The 15,498-nt window shown below is 45.2% G+C and overlaps 1 protein-coding gene across 1 annotated transcript; it reads right to left on the reverse strand.

Annotated features, from left to right (window-relative positions):
* Positions 1 to 1,308: 1,308 nt before the first annotated feature.
* On the reverse strand, positions 1,309 to 13,033 carry nek10 (NIMA-related kinase 10; the record flags this gene model as incomplete). The annotated part of the gene is made up of 29 exons (XM_084442483.1): positions 1,309 to 1,353; positions 1,661 to 1,713; positions 1,797 to 1,881; positions 2,274 to 2,384; positions 2,511 to 2,611; positions 2,733 to 2,770; positions 2,863 to 2,917; positions 3,208 to 3,304; positions 3,414 to 3,621; positions 3,917 to 3,987; positions 4,592 to 4,721; positions 5,735 to 5,810; positions 5,993 to 6,095; positions 6,446 to 6,613; positions 6,859 to 6,996; positions 7,419 to 7,547; positions 7,649 to 7,751; positions 7,828 to 7,892; positions 8,213 to 8,290; positions 8,442 to 8,503; positions 8,748 to 8,884; positions 9,022 to 9,246; positions 9,492 to 9,578; positions 9,677 to 9,756; positions 9,972 to 10,039; positions 11,232 to 11,310; positions 12,141 to 12,225; positions 12,369 to 12,464; positions 12,759 to 13,033. The coding sequence occupies 29 exons, from the start codon at positions 13,031 to 13,033 to the stop codon at positions 1,309 to 1,311; spliced, it is 3,048 nt and encodes a 1,015-aa protein (XP_084298609.1).
* Positions 13,034 to 15,498: the final 2,465 nt, after the last annotated feature.

Genomic DNA, 15,498 nt, shown 5'->3' on the forward strand with positions numbered 1-15,498 from the left:
ATTTCTCTCAATGATGAATGTCATGATGAATTATTCTGTGATACCGATTATTATCATATTTCAGATAGTTAATGGTCTATTAAAGTCTTGAAAATGTTTTGGATTGATCACTTTTTTTTGTTGATTTGAAGTTGTATTGTTGAAAAGACCCTTTTCTCTCCCTGGGAAATGGAGATGAATGTGAAAGCAGTCTGGGGCTCAGCAGTCATACTGCCCCCGGTGGTGTTCTTAGGACATTACACCTCAGCTCCCTGCTGCCCCTGGTCACAGGCACACACCCAGAGAGAGGCAGGATGAACCACACAGGGATATTTATTCACCCCTGAAGCGCAGGCTGCTGTGTTCTGACCCCTTCTCTCCCCGAAGCCCAGCCGTCTCAAACATGAAAACCCTCTCATACTGGATGAATGGTAGAACATGTTATTTGATAGGAAGTGCAAATACACACCAACACAAACAATTTAAAATAAACATGCTATTCTGTGCAATTCTGAAATAAATAGTAGATAGTCAAACCCTGAGAATATGAAGAAAGTGCTGACATTACCACAAATACAAACCACACAACCCTCACAAGGCAACATAACTCAACATGGATTCTAGCTTAGTATCTCTTAGTCCAATGCATCAAATCGCTGTTTGTGTGTGTGCGCGTGTGTGTGTGTGTATGTGCAGTGCAAACATACAGTAGGTTATTTGCGTAGTCATGACATTCCACCTAATCAGAGTTGAAGTATTTCAGTCCTGGTTCATTCAGACTTGGGACAGGCTTCCTCTTCAGCAGGAGTGATCAGCAGCTTCCTGCTGCCCCGTGGCTCTGGTTCCCTCCAGACCTGCAGACCTCCAGACCTGCAGACCTCCTGACCTCCAGACCTGCAGACCAGCCCTGGTCGTCTCTGCGCTCCAAAACACAAGGGATTAGGGACCAATCTCCATCTGACGTGTACCAGAGGATTGTGTTGAGCTGGTTCTATGTAGCGTAATACAGAATGTACTGTGTGTGTGGGTATGGTGTGTATGGGTATGGTGTGCGTGTGTGTGTGGGGATGGTGTGATGGGTATGGTGTGTGTGTGTGTGGGGGGGGGGGGGTGTGTGTGTATTGTGTGTGTGTGTTTATGGTGCCTGGTGTGTGTGTGTTTATGGTGCCTGGTGTGTGTGTGTGTGTGTGTATGGTGTGTGTGTGTGTGTGTGTATGGTGTCTGGTGTGTATGGTGTGTGTGTGTGTGTGTGTGTGTGTGTGTGTATGGTGTGTGTGTGTGTGTGTGTGTGTATGGTGTTCTGGGTGAAGCTGACCCCCTGCTGGTCGGTCAGCTGTAGTAGGCGCTGTCCTCCAGGACGTCCTCTATGAGGGCCTGAAACCACACAGCGCATCAACACCTCCTCAACACCTCCTCAACACCTCCTCCTCCTCTCTATACGCTGCTTTCTCTCCACACAGAGGGGGCCACATAGAGCCTCTACTATATACTATAGAACCTTTACTGATTATAGAACAATACAACTATAGAACAATACAACTGTATATTGGATAAAAGGGTGCTCTGAAAAAGGTTCCATACAGAACGTGTTTCAGGTTGGTCAGGTTCTATATGAAGCCCTTTTGAAGCAGTTGTTTTTCAGGGGGTTGTTCTCCTCATGGTTCAGCCTGTGGACCCTCACCTGCATCTGCTCGTAGGAGACCCCCTCCCTCAGGTCCCCCTCGCCCGCCTCACCTGGACAGAGCAGCGCATTAGACAGACCAAACAGGACCTGAGCTCATGTGATGTGAGTGTCCGTCCCTCTGAGGGGAGCGTACCCGGGCCGTCTCTGGACTGGACCTGCGCCCACCAGGCCGGGCCGGACCAGCCCGACTCCAGCAGCTCTGGACTCCCCTGCAGGAGCTGCACACAAACACGGCTGCTATTTACACTCAGCTGTTGTGAATATCCCAGTAAATATTCTGACATTGTTTTGATTATTTGCCCTGATATCATAGCATAGCATGGCATGTTCTTTTAATTCAGAGGAAGTTGCTAAGCACATTGACCATCCGCTGGTGCCGGACAATATGGTTATGAAGAATGCAAGGTACCTTGGAGCAGCTGTCAGTGCAGACCTCAATTTTTTGCATTCTTCATGTTGTTTTAATTCAGCAGTGCCATTGTGTTCAAATATCTATAGTGTTCACGCTGCTGCTGTTGGTCACAACTACCAAGTTAATCAGGCTGACATAGAACAGGCTGTTGAGACTGAGGCTTCCTCCACAACGGAGCAGAGTCACATGTTCACCAACCTTATTGAGTTCCTGTTTGAGATGGTCGGGACCGGTGCCGGACTGGAACAGAGACTTCTTGAACCTCTCGATCGCACGTCGTTTCTCGCTGTGATTCAGAGCTGGGGGGAGCTGAGAATGAGGAACAGTCAGATACTCAAAACCAATATGGATGAACCTCAGAGAGCATGACATCATGGTGGACTCAAATAATACATGGTGTTGAGGTCAAACGCAGCTGCTCTAGACTAGAGCCACCTGGGTGATGAACAGGATCTTATGCAGCTGGACCAGGAGTCTCTGGACAGGGTCATGGATCTGGCGAACCCTCCTCTGAGAAACACAGATTCCTGCTGACACTGCAGAGCACAGGACCATCAATAATAACCTAGTAATAACCATGACTCATCATCTAGATAAGAGGAGAACAGACGCTGTCATAGAGGAGCCTAGATAGATAAATAAGTCTTCAAACTTTACCTGGTCTGGGTTTGGGCTTTGGTACCGAGCAATCGCCCCTGAAAACAAGGTTTAATGACATGTTATGAGTGGAAATGTCTCTGGGGTTGTAGGACTTCAGATGAAGGCTGTTTCTGGGTGTGGGACCCACCGGGCCAGGCCTGGGCCCTGAGCAGCTGACGCACTCACACTGCGCTTCACAGGCCCTGGGAACAACAACAAACACACAGTGAGCTACAACCTAGCTCCAGGTGTGTGTGATCAGGTGTGTGTGATCAGGTGTGTGTGTGCATGTGAACCCACCACATTCTGTAGATGAGCAGGAAGTGGGAGTGGCTTTGGCATCCTCATCACCAGAGCCTTGGCCTATCAGAAAGCACAGATCCTGTGATCATCACCATGGCAGCAGTTGTTTGTTAAGGAGAGGTCAGGAAGCGTGTTCCGTGTGTTTAGCGTGTTCAGCCCGTTTCCCCTGAGAGGACGAGGAGAGACGCACCTTCCTGGCCGGGGAGACAGCGCTGCTCTGAGCTGCAGGCTGGGAGGGGGGGCGGGGGCCTGGGGGCTGGGGGCGTGGCCTCCCCATGGGGCTGGAGCTGAAAAAAACACTACATGATGTGGCTCAGGGTCCATTGTCCTATCACACCCTGGTCCTGCAGGGGTAAGAGGGCGCGGCCTCATAAATTCTCCGCCCACACAGCTCACCAGAGACGGAGACGAGTGGCAGACGCCCGGCGCACCCCGGTGCCTCTCCAAGAAGTACTTCTGCGCTCTCTTCCTGTCTCGCTCTGCTCTCCTCTCCAGTGCATGCTGGGTAGTGTAGAGGCCGTCCATGAACCTCATCATGATGTCAGAGATCCTGGAGCTGACCGCCACGATGTCAGGACGAGCATCTGCCTCTGGGGTCAGGCACCTGGAGATGAGACAGACCATAATATTACACAATAGTCGTTTAGCAGACGCTTAACCGAAGTGGCTTACATTTTGAGCTAGTGTTAGGGTTCAGTACCACAAAGGTCAAAGGTCAACGGTAGGGAATGACTTAAGTGGCCCGGCCCGGTCTGCTCTAACCACCATAATGTCCGTGACCTTTTCCTTCAGATAGTTTTTACCAACATACAGTATATTGGTTACATGGTAGCAATGTCTCCCTTTAAGAATCTGAGTGGTGGTTGAATGTAATCAGTGTAATTTCTCAATCCTCTCACCATTTAATCATGTCTGTGACGCGCTCTGAGAAAACCCCCTCTTCCACCGGCTCAAACACAGCCTCCACGATCTAGAAAACACAACCGCAAACACAACTCATACCAGTGTGCGAGTGTCTGTGTGCAGGGGTGAAAATTAACTTTTTGGCTCACGGTGAGTGTGTGTGTGTCTGTGTGTGTGTCTGTGTGTGTCTGTGTGCGTGTGTGTGTGCGTGTGAGTGTGTGTGTGTGTCTGTGTGTGTGTGGGTGTGTGTGTCTGTGTGTCTGTGCATGTGTGTGTGTGTGTGTGTGTGTGTGTGTGTGTGTGTGTGTCTGTGTGAGCGTGTGTGTGTGTCTCTGTGTGTGTGAGTCTGTGTCTGAGTGTGTGTGTGAGTGTGTGTATGTGTGAGTGTGTGTGAGTGTGTGTGTGTGTGTGAGTGTGTGTGTGTGTGTGTGTGTGTGTGAGTGTGTGTGAGTGTGTGTGTGTGTGTGTGTGAGTGTGTGTGTGTGTGTGTGTGTGTGTGTGTGTGTGAGTGTGTGTGAGTGTGTGTGTGTGTGTGAGTGTGTGTGTGTTAGTGTGTGTGAGTGTGTGTGTGTGTGTGAGTGTGTGTGTGTATGTGAGTCTGTGTGTGTGTGGGTGTGTGTGTCTGTGTCTGTGCATGTGTGAGTGTGTGTGTGTGTGAGTGTGTGTGTGACCTGCGTGGCGAGGGTGAGCATGTTGCTGCTGTAGAAGGGAGGTCTCAGCATGGTCATCTGGTAGAGGACGCAGCCCAGAGCCCAGACATCAGCCTTCTCACCATACGCCTCACTCTGGACTATCTCTGGACTGGACACACACACACACACACACACAGGACTGTAATAACACATACACACACTCGGCTGTAATAACACACACACACACACACACACAGGACTGTAATAACACACACACACACACACACTGGACTGTAATAACACACACACACACACACACAGGACTGTAAAAACACACATACACACACTGGACTGTAATAACACACACACACACACACACACTGGACTATAATAACACACACACACACACAGGACTGTAATAACACACACACACACACTGGACTGTAATAACACACATACACACTGGACTGTAATAACACACACACACACTGGACTGTAATAACACACACACACACACACACACAGGACTGTTATAACACACATACACACACACACTGGACTGTAATAACACACACACACACTGGACTGTAATAACACACACACACACACACACACACACACACACACACAGGACTGTAATAACACACACACACACAACACACACAGGACTGTAATAACACACACACACACACACACACTGGACTGTACAGTAATAACACACATACACACTGGACTGTAATAACACACACACACACACACACACACACTGGACTGTAATAACACACACACACACACACACACACACTGGACTGTAATAACACACATACACACTGGACTGTAATAACACACATACACACACACACACTGGACTGTAATAACACACCTACACACTGGACTGTAATAACACACACACACACACACACACACACATTGGGCTGCCGAAGCACACACACAGACACACACAGATACAGAATCACTGTATAACACACCATGCAAATCATTCATCTGGATTCCACTGGTCTCCTACTCAGAACACACGGTACCAGGAGGATGGTTCAGTATATACACGGTACCAGGAGTAGAGGATGCTTCCTATAGTTTATATACGGTACCAGGAGTAGAGGATGGTTCAGTATATATACGGTACCAGGAGTAGAGAATGGTTCAGTATATATACGGTACCAGGAGTAGAGGATGGATCCCACCACGGACGTTAGCTTGCTGTTCTCCTGCTTCTGCTTGGCCAGACCGAAGTCAGCTGGACATAGAGATACAGTTTGTTACCAACCACATGGAAACCAATGCGCAGCTGATGCAAGATAATAGAAGAAAGCAGTAATTCACATGTACAGGAGAGTTTATTAGGTCAAGTCCTTTGGAGAGATACTGTAGAGGGAGGAAGAGAGAGGTGAGAACAGACCACCAATATGAGCTACTGACTGATGATGACTTTGTCCCTCTCTCCCAGCATGATGTTGTTAGGGGTCAGGTCTCTGTGGATGATCCTCTTCTCCTTGTGCAGGTACCTCAATGCTAAACACATCTGAGGAGTTCAGGCAATCCACAGGGAAGGAATCAGTTGAACACGCACAAACATGGACAGTCTTTGATTCAGGGCAGTTACAACTAGCAAAAACGTAAACTAATAAAACATCTGTCCCTGTCATGGTCTGTCTGGGACCCCCGTGGATACTGGGGCCATGTGAAGGCTGTCCGGCCAACGGTGTCCGAGGACAGTCAGGACAGAGGGAGGAAGGGACAGCGGACAGGCCGGCTGAGGGGAGCTCTATCATGTATTAGATGGACATTTGAGGGAATTAATCCAATATGTTTATTTTTGTTCAGTGCGTGTCTTTTACTGCCAATGAAGTTGTGTTGGGTTTGTATTGTTACCTGAATGAATATGTTCCAGACTCTGTCTTCAGTAAATCGTTGTTGTTTCTCTTTCAGGGAGTTGAGCTGGTGGGCCAGAGGAACACCTTCGATTAGCTCCATGACGATGAACAGCCTGTCACCATCCAAGAATGTCTTGTAATATTTCACAATATTTGGATGGGTCATCTTAGGGGATCGCAGAGCAAAGACAAAGATGAGAGGGTAGAAAAGTGAGTAATGTGTTATCAGACTAAGAACAGGTAAGTAGATAGAGATAGCTACTTCATTCACTGTTACAGTAGCAGGGTACAAAGAGTAACATGCATATTTACAATAGACACAAAATATACAAAATATTGAATTATATAATTAACCACCTCCGGCATCATCATGAGAATCAAATCCTCTCTGAAAGATGTTACAGTACAGACCTGCTCCTTGATGATGGTGAGCTCAGACACTATCTTCTCCACGTTGCTGTCTCTGGACCTCTTGTCCTTGCCGAAGGCGGGGTTGTGGAGGTTCACCTCTTTCAGAGCCAACAGGTTCTGTCCACCCTGCTTCCGCACCTGTCAGCACAACCCCAGATCAGAACCCATACCAACCAACCACTGAGTCACCTTCCAGAACCCACACCAACCAACCACTGAGTCACCTTCCAGAACCCACACCAACCAACCACTGAGTCACCTTCCAGAACCCTATTTCTTATCCTAGGTCACATAGTCCTTCTCAGGGAGGAAGTAATGGCACAGTCAGCAGGAAACTCTCTCCAGAGTCCAATCCACGCTGGTCTATATCAGGGTCTTTAGGTTCTCACTAGTGAGGTGCATTACACACCTGTATGTGCTGTATAGACTGACAGACAGATAGACTGACAGACAGATTGATTGATTGATTGATTGATTGATTGATTGATTGATTGATTGGTTGGTTGGTTGATTGATTGGTTGGTTGGTTGGTTGATTGATTGGTTGATTGGGTGTGCCACCTTGTAGACGCTGCCGAAGGCCCCAGTGCCGAGGTGGTCCAGGATGGAGTAGCCGCTGATGACTCTGAGAGGAGAGCGGTTCTGGTCCACAGCCTCGATGCTCTCACTCAGGCTCTGCAGCTCCTCCTCCTGAACCACACACATGATAATCACTAGAACATGCTAGGGCGCTCCTAGAAGCACGCATAACAACGTGATAAGGAACCGTTCTTAATGTGGGGATTTCTCACAGTGCAGAGAGAGACTTTTGCTTGCAGTGCCTCATAGGCTGTGATGTCTCGCACATAATGTCCAACATCGATAAACATCTCAAACATGTCCACGGGAAAGAGTCTGAAAAGGAAGAGCACAAACATCAGACTGAACAAAAAGACTGACTTCAGAAAACATTATTTTGTAAAATCATTACCTTTTAAAAAGACGTCGGTTTCGTTCCACGCTGAAGAGAAAACGGAGGGTCCGGAATGCGTAGCACTGTCAACATCACAACAACATCACTATGGTAGCACTGTCAACATCACAACAACATCACCACGGTAGCACTGTCAACACCAAAACATCATCACCATGGCAGCACTGTCAACACCACAACAACATCACAGTGGTAGCACTGTCAACACCACAACAACATCACCATGGTAGCACTGTCAACACCAAAACAACATCACAGTGGTAGCACTGTCAACACCAAAACAACATCACCATGGTAGCACTGTCAACACCACAACAACATCACCATGGACAAGCAGGATGAGATATTTGCAGTTCCATCATGGTAGATGTGACTGGGCTACCTGCAGGGTCGCTGCTGCTGCTCCACCCCTGGAGCTGTTTGGTAAAATCAATTTTGCTACGACATAGATCCCGTTCTCCTGCAAAGGTTCAGAGAGTGTACAGTATATTTAAATTTTATTTTCGTATAATTTTTACACTATAACATACAAATGATTTACACTTGTATTCTCATGACTGTCGGAGCTAATCTGCAGGCGAGGTCTCTAATCTGCAGGTGAGGTCTCTCACCTGAACCACACAATGGGCTGTAGCGTCATCCAAGGCCAGCTCAGTCAGAGCCGCACAACATGCTGGGAATGAGAGGGTTTCAGGCAGAGGGGTATGGGGAGTACAGCAGTACTACTACAGTCAATTTACATACAACAGCCAACACTGTTTTAAGCAGTTTACAATGCTTGAAACCATGTGCTCAGTTCTAAAACCGTAGTTCTAAAGATTTGACATGATGAAATCTTTTGAACGGCAGTTTTAGAACAGAGAGACATTCTAGAACAAACATAGTGACCCAGCGTAGCTGCAGTGTGTCGGTCCTACCGGCCTGCAGAGACAAGGTGTTGTCCAGCCGCTCCTGTGGGCGGAGCTCTGCGCTGGCGTGTCCGTGGAGGTGGCCGGACGCGTTGGCGCTGGACAGCGTCTCGATGGACGAGCGGTCAGAAACGTACACGCGCTCGCTGGGGAAGACAACGCACAGCACCACACACACACACATACACACACACACACACACACACACATACGGTCATACACAGACAACAACAGTGATGAGAGCAGGCTTCGGTTTGGCCTAGCGTCCCCACCAGGCGCTCACCTGCCCAGGATGCGCAGCAGCAGCTGGACGCCCCCCCAGGTGCGGATCTCGGCGGCGGTCTCCGGCTCCTCGCACAGCTGGACCAGCACCCAGGCCGCACTCCACAGCAGCTTCACCTGCTCCCCCTGCAGCAGGCTGAGCAACACCGGCAGACCCTCGCACTCCCGCACCTGCTCCCGCACCCGCGCCACCGGGGACAGCCGCCGCAGAAGCTCCGCCCCCATCCTGGAGGACACACACACACACACGCTCACACACACACACACACACACACACGCTCACACACACACACGCGCACACACATACACACACACACACACACACACACATACACACACACATATACACACACACAGTGCCTTTAAAAAGAAAGCTGAGCGTGTCTGCTGCTGTTGGTGATATTATGTGACACTGTGGTGCTGGGTGTTCTGTTGTTCAAATCTCAGTAGGAACAGGGAGTGGCTGCATACCGCTTTGAGAGGGAGTCATATTCCTGTAGAATCACTAGAAGGTTCTCCACCACTGACAGAGCTCCTATCTTCTCCTGACAGGCTGAACTGGGGGAGGAGAGAGATATTCACTCATTATCTAGTTGTACCAGAGCACAGTAGTATTGTACAGTAGTGTATCTGTGTGGTTCTCCAGGCTTAGTTACCTCTCAGCCAATGAGGTGAGCGCTAGGAGCGCTCCCAGCAACACGCTGCTCTCCCTGGTGGACAGGAGCTCTACCAGGGTCTGGACAGAAACACATCTACTCACTGCTACTCACACACAGAACTAAACATCTAAACACATCTACTCACTGCTACTCACACACACAACTAAACATCTAAACACATCTACGCACTGCTACTCACACACACAACTAAACATCTAAACACATATACTCACTGCTACTCACACACACAACTAAACATAACACTATTGTGTCCTTACTGTCATCTAATTACCTGATGAGCTCCACTCTCAATAACCCAACTCCTCTGATCCTCCACAGCTGAAAGCTTCTGAAACATATCTATAGAGAAATATAAACATATCTATATAGACATATAAACATATCTATATAGAAATATAAACATCTATATAGACATATAAACATATCTTTATAGAAATATAAACATATCTATATAGACATATACACATGTCTATATAGAAATATAAACATGTAAATAGAGAAATATAAACATATCTATAGATAAATATAAACATATCTATATAGACATATAAACATCTATAGAGAAATATAAACATATCTATATAGACATAAACATGTCTATATAGAAATATAAACATGTATATAGAGAAATATAAACATATCTATAGATAAATATAAACATATCTATAGAGAAATCTAAACATATGTATAGAGAAATATAAACAGGTATATTGAGAAATATAAACATATCTATAGAGAAATATAAACATATCTATAGAGAAATCTAAACATGTCTATAGAGAAATCTAAACATGTCTATAGAGAAATATAAACATATCTATAGATAAATATAAACATATCTATAGAGAAATCTAAACATATGTATAGAGAAATATAAACAGGTATATTGAGAAATATAAACATATCTATAGAGAAATATAAACATATCTATAGAGAAATATAAACATGTCTATAGAGAAATATAAACATGTCTATAGAGAAATATAAAAATATCTATAGAGAAATATAAACATGTCTATAGCGAAATATAAACATATCTATATAGAAATATAAACATATCTATAGAGAAATATAAACATATCTATATAGACATATAAACATATCTATATAGACATATACAGTAAACATATCTATAGAGAAATATAAACATGTCTATAGAGAAATATAAACATGTCTATAGAGAAATATAAACATGTTTATAGAGAAATATACACGTCTATATAGAAATATAAACATATCTATAGAGAAATATAAACATGTCTATAGAGAAATATAAACATGTCTATAGAGAAATATAAACATATCTATAGAGAAATGTAAACATGTCTATAGAGAAATATAAACATGTCTATAGAGAAATATAAACATGTCTATAGAGAAATATAAACATATCTATAGAGAAATTAATCATACACGCATTGATAAGGGAGGAGATACCGTGTCATACTTCTTCAGTGTGACTCAATGTGTGTGTGTGTGTGTGTGTGTGTGTGTGTGTGTGTGTGTGCGTGTGTGTGTGTGTGTGACCCACAGATCATGGTGACCAGTCGCTCCATAGTAAAAGGCTGCTCTCCACTCTGAAGATAATCTCTTGCTACTGACTCCATGTACTGCAGAGTGGGAGAAGGCAAAATAAAAACCCCTCCATACAGAAGTACAAAGAATAAAACCCCTCCATACAGAGCTACATAGAATAAAACCCCTCCATACAGAGCTACGTAGAATAAAACCCCTTCATACAGAGCTACATAGAATAAAACTCCTCCATACAGAGCTACGTAGAATAAAACCCCTCCATACAGAACTACATAGAATAAAACCCCTCCATACAGAACTACGTAGAATAAAACCCCTCCATACAGAACTATGTAGAATAAAACCCCTCCATAGAGACCTACGTAGAATAAAACCCCTCCATACAGAGCTACATAGAATAAAACCCCTCCATACAGAGCTACATAGAATAAAACCCCTCCATACAGAACTACATAGAATAAAACCCCTCCATACAGAGCTACATAGAATAAAAACCCTCCATACAGAGCTACATAGAATAAAACCCCTCCATACAGTGCTACGTAGAATAAAACCCCTCCATACAGAGCTACATAGAATAAAACCCCTCCATACAGAGCTACATAGAATAAAACACCTCCATACAGAGCTATGTAGAATTAAACCCCTCCATACAGAGCTACGTAGAATAAAATCCCTCCATACAGAGCTACATAGATACATAAAATTGAATGATATGACAGAGCCTGTTACTGAAACACTCACCATGGCAAGAAAATGGACACCTTGAAGTTCATTGAAAAGTTTCTGAAAGAGAAGGACGACAGTGAAAAGTATCAGGTACAGTATATCAACCCACCATTTGTGCTTTAAGTGGAGGGTTAGGGTAAGGGATGTATTTATTAAGGTATATTCAAAGTTTTACCTGATAGAGTGGCTCCCTTATTAATAAGCGTAAACAGATCAGCACTCTAAGGGCAGACTCAGGCGGTGCGTGGACAATCCATTCACTACAGAGAGGTTCAACAGACAGGCTATTAATGAGTCTTTCACAGAGACATTCAACAGAAAGGCTATTAATGAGTCTTTCACAGGTTTCATGTCAGATGTAGCTTGGCACACGTGAACAGAAACCTTAAAGCAGTGTGGTTACCTGCAGAGTCTGCTTTTGACCAAAGTGGTTAGAATCTCGGAGAACAGTTTGTGCAGAGGATGGCTGCTGAAGCCCCGGAAGTCTCTGTAGGCCGCGCTGTGAGAGGGACATGAAGACAGGTGTGGGCGGGGCTGGTAGTGAGGGGTAGTCAGGGGTGGGCTGGTAAATGGTAAATGGACTGCACTTATATAGCGCTTTTCCACCTTAGTGGCACTCAAAGCGCTTTACAATGGCCTCTCATTCACCCATTCACACACACATTCACACACCAATGGCGGTAGCTGCCATGCAAGGTGCTAACCTAGTCATTGGGAGCAATTTGGGGTTAGGTGTCTTGCTCAAGGACACCTCGACATGTGGACAGTTGGAGCTGGGATTCGAACCACTGACCCTTCGATGACTGAACGACTCGCTCTACCAACTGAGCTACAGCCGCCGCTGGTAGTGAGGGGCAGACAGGTGTGGGCTGGTAGTGAGGGGCAGACAGGTGTGGGCTGGTAGTGAGGGGCAGACAGGTGTGGGCCGGTAGTGAGGGGCAGACAGGTGTGGGCGGGGCTGGTAGTGAGGGGCAGGAGATGTGAGGCGTTCCAGGGACACCCACCTGAACCTCTCCAGCTCTGAGGCCTCTGATGACGCGGGAACCTCTCTTCTGGTTCTGCTGGCATCATTGTGTAGAAGAGTGCAATGGGATTTCACTTCACTTTGCCTTACCTTACTTTGGCTCAATGCTGCCACCTACATGTCAAGAAAACACACACACACACACCTGTACTTTGATACACACCTACTACACACACCTGCCCATACATCAAAATGGGATGTACTGTCGTTACCTCTTCTCTCTGAGCAGAGGTCTTAAGAAGGGACAGAAGCAGCTTGAGATCACGTGATTCTCTGAAAATATGATTAGGGTCAATCAGTCTGTATTTTTATTTCAACTGATTATGCTACAAGTGCAAGCTATAAGTGGACAATAACTGTTTTCTCTCAATCAGTATGCATGCAGACATAATTGTCTGAATCTGAAGTGACTTTAATATTGCAAATCCAACATAGGCTGTAACAATTAAACAATTATGTAACAATTACATTTTATAAAATGATCTCACTTCTTGTTGCTGTCAACTCCTTTGGACTTCAGGGGGTATTTTTCTGCTGATCTCGCCTTTTTAACAGGGTTGGACATTTTAAAAGCTGCCATGGGCTTCCATGGGTAGGACCTGAGGATTGAAATTCAGACCTGATAAATACATGTGAAGCATACAGTTAATAGGCTGGGGCCAGACAGATCTGTTTTCTCTAGCTAACAACTAGTTAGGCTAGCTGGGCAGTTCACTTCTGCACAGCAGGTGTTGTCGCTATTATCTAGCTGATGAACAAAGACAGTAGTCAGCCAACTTACCCTTCTTCACCATAGCAAAGTTGTAGGATAAACCTGCTTTATCATGATTATTTTGAAAGGCTTTTCGTCAAGGTTGCAGTTTACTGTTGGTGTAACACAGTATGACATTGGTATCAAATAAATAAAGGCGATACTTGGAATCGACATTATTTCAACCAATCAGAGGATGCAATGTTAGTGTGTGTGGGTTACTATGGACACATTTGACGCTCACATTCCGTCTCCAGAGAATTCCGACAGTGGAATGTAGTTCGTTGTTCTGGTAGCAGAATGTTTTATTTTGCAGAAAATGTCAGTCAATCAAATCAATCAATCAATTGATTTTTACCAATACCACAAAGTTATTGTGGTAGCTACATTTCTTGGTCATGAGTACAGAGTTGTTACAGAGCCACTTGATATGCGAATGCCGCATAACTTAGCTATAACAATGACATTAGCATTCTCTATATGTCAACTGAATTCATCATAAAATACATGAAACATTCATGCTCGAAAAGTAAAGATAAAAAGTAATTTCAAAGCATGAACGAAGTTCTCGCGGTAGAATAGCGTAATGCACTCGCGATATATTTTATCTTTGCGGTTGATATTCACGAAGTCATCATTTGACGTAAGATCAGATCCAGTCCGTCTCAGTACGTAAACCTGGTACGCACTACGCATGTTCAGCGGTGAGAAGGGGAATGTCGGGTTGTGAATGATCGGTTTCTAAAGCGGCAGGGAACATCAACATAATGGGTGAGCTTGTGTTGTTTGCCGAAACATTCAGAAAACCTTCATGTTAGCGACAACGATATAATGTTTTTTTTGCATCTGGGTTATTTTTAATAATGGCTTTCTGTGGTTGTTTGATTAGCTAGCTGGTTGGTTAGCTAGCTTAGTTGTCTGAGTAACCAACGCCCAGTCGTCCGCCACCAGTTGGATAGCTAGTAGCTTGCTGGCTAAAACGTTAGCTATCTACAAGCCATTCCGATTTGCCGGCTAACGTTGGTCCATTCGTTCCCGTATGCTGGAAATCAGGGGTAACTTTATAAGCTAGCTAGCTAGCTAGCACATGATTGGGGTGAAGGGTCCATTTCCTGTGCGTGTCGGTTAGCTAGCTGCTACTGGCTAACTTGCTCGTCTTCCCCTTTAACGCTAGCTAAATTCCCCAATAGTGTTAGTTTACTGTAGCTACTAGATAACTAGATCACAAAAGAATCTTGCTAGCTATCTTGGCTAGCTACTGGCACCATCATTATCCAGCTAACTAGCACTAACGCGTTGGTGGCGGGCCAACGTTAGGTTGACGTTAGCTAGTTAGCTTGCAAAGTAAGGGGTTTTAGAATGAAGACCCTGTCAGTTTAGCCAACAATGCTCGCTTAGAGTGTCAGCTAGAGCTATCATGAATACTTTCCTTCTCCAGCTACCTAGGCTGACGTTAAAGCATTTCTTTTTCAACATGAATTTTCTAACGATTTGATCTGTGTGTGAGTGAGTGAGTGAGAGAGTGAGAGTGAGAGAGAGAGGGAGGGAGGGAGTGAGTGAGCTAATGATATGAAATTCATAGAAAGCCAGCAAAGCACCATGAACCAATAGCCAATAACACCGTACTAGCATTCTGAAGAGCTATTGTATGGGAGAAGAGCTCTGGCCCTCATTTTAGCATAATGCTAGTCCATCCAGATGAGCTACGAAATGTACACTTTCTGAGGAAACTCCATGTTCAAACCAAGGCCTTGTGTC

Source organism: Borostomias antarcticus, assembly GCF_949987555.1.
Source record: "Borostomias antarcticus genome assembly, chromosome: 8".
NCBI classification, from domain to species: Eukaryota; Metazoa; Chordata; class Actinopteri; order Stomiiformes; family Stomiidae; genus Borostomias; species Borostomias antarcticus.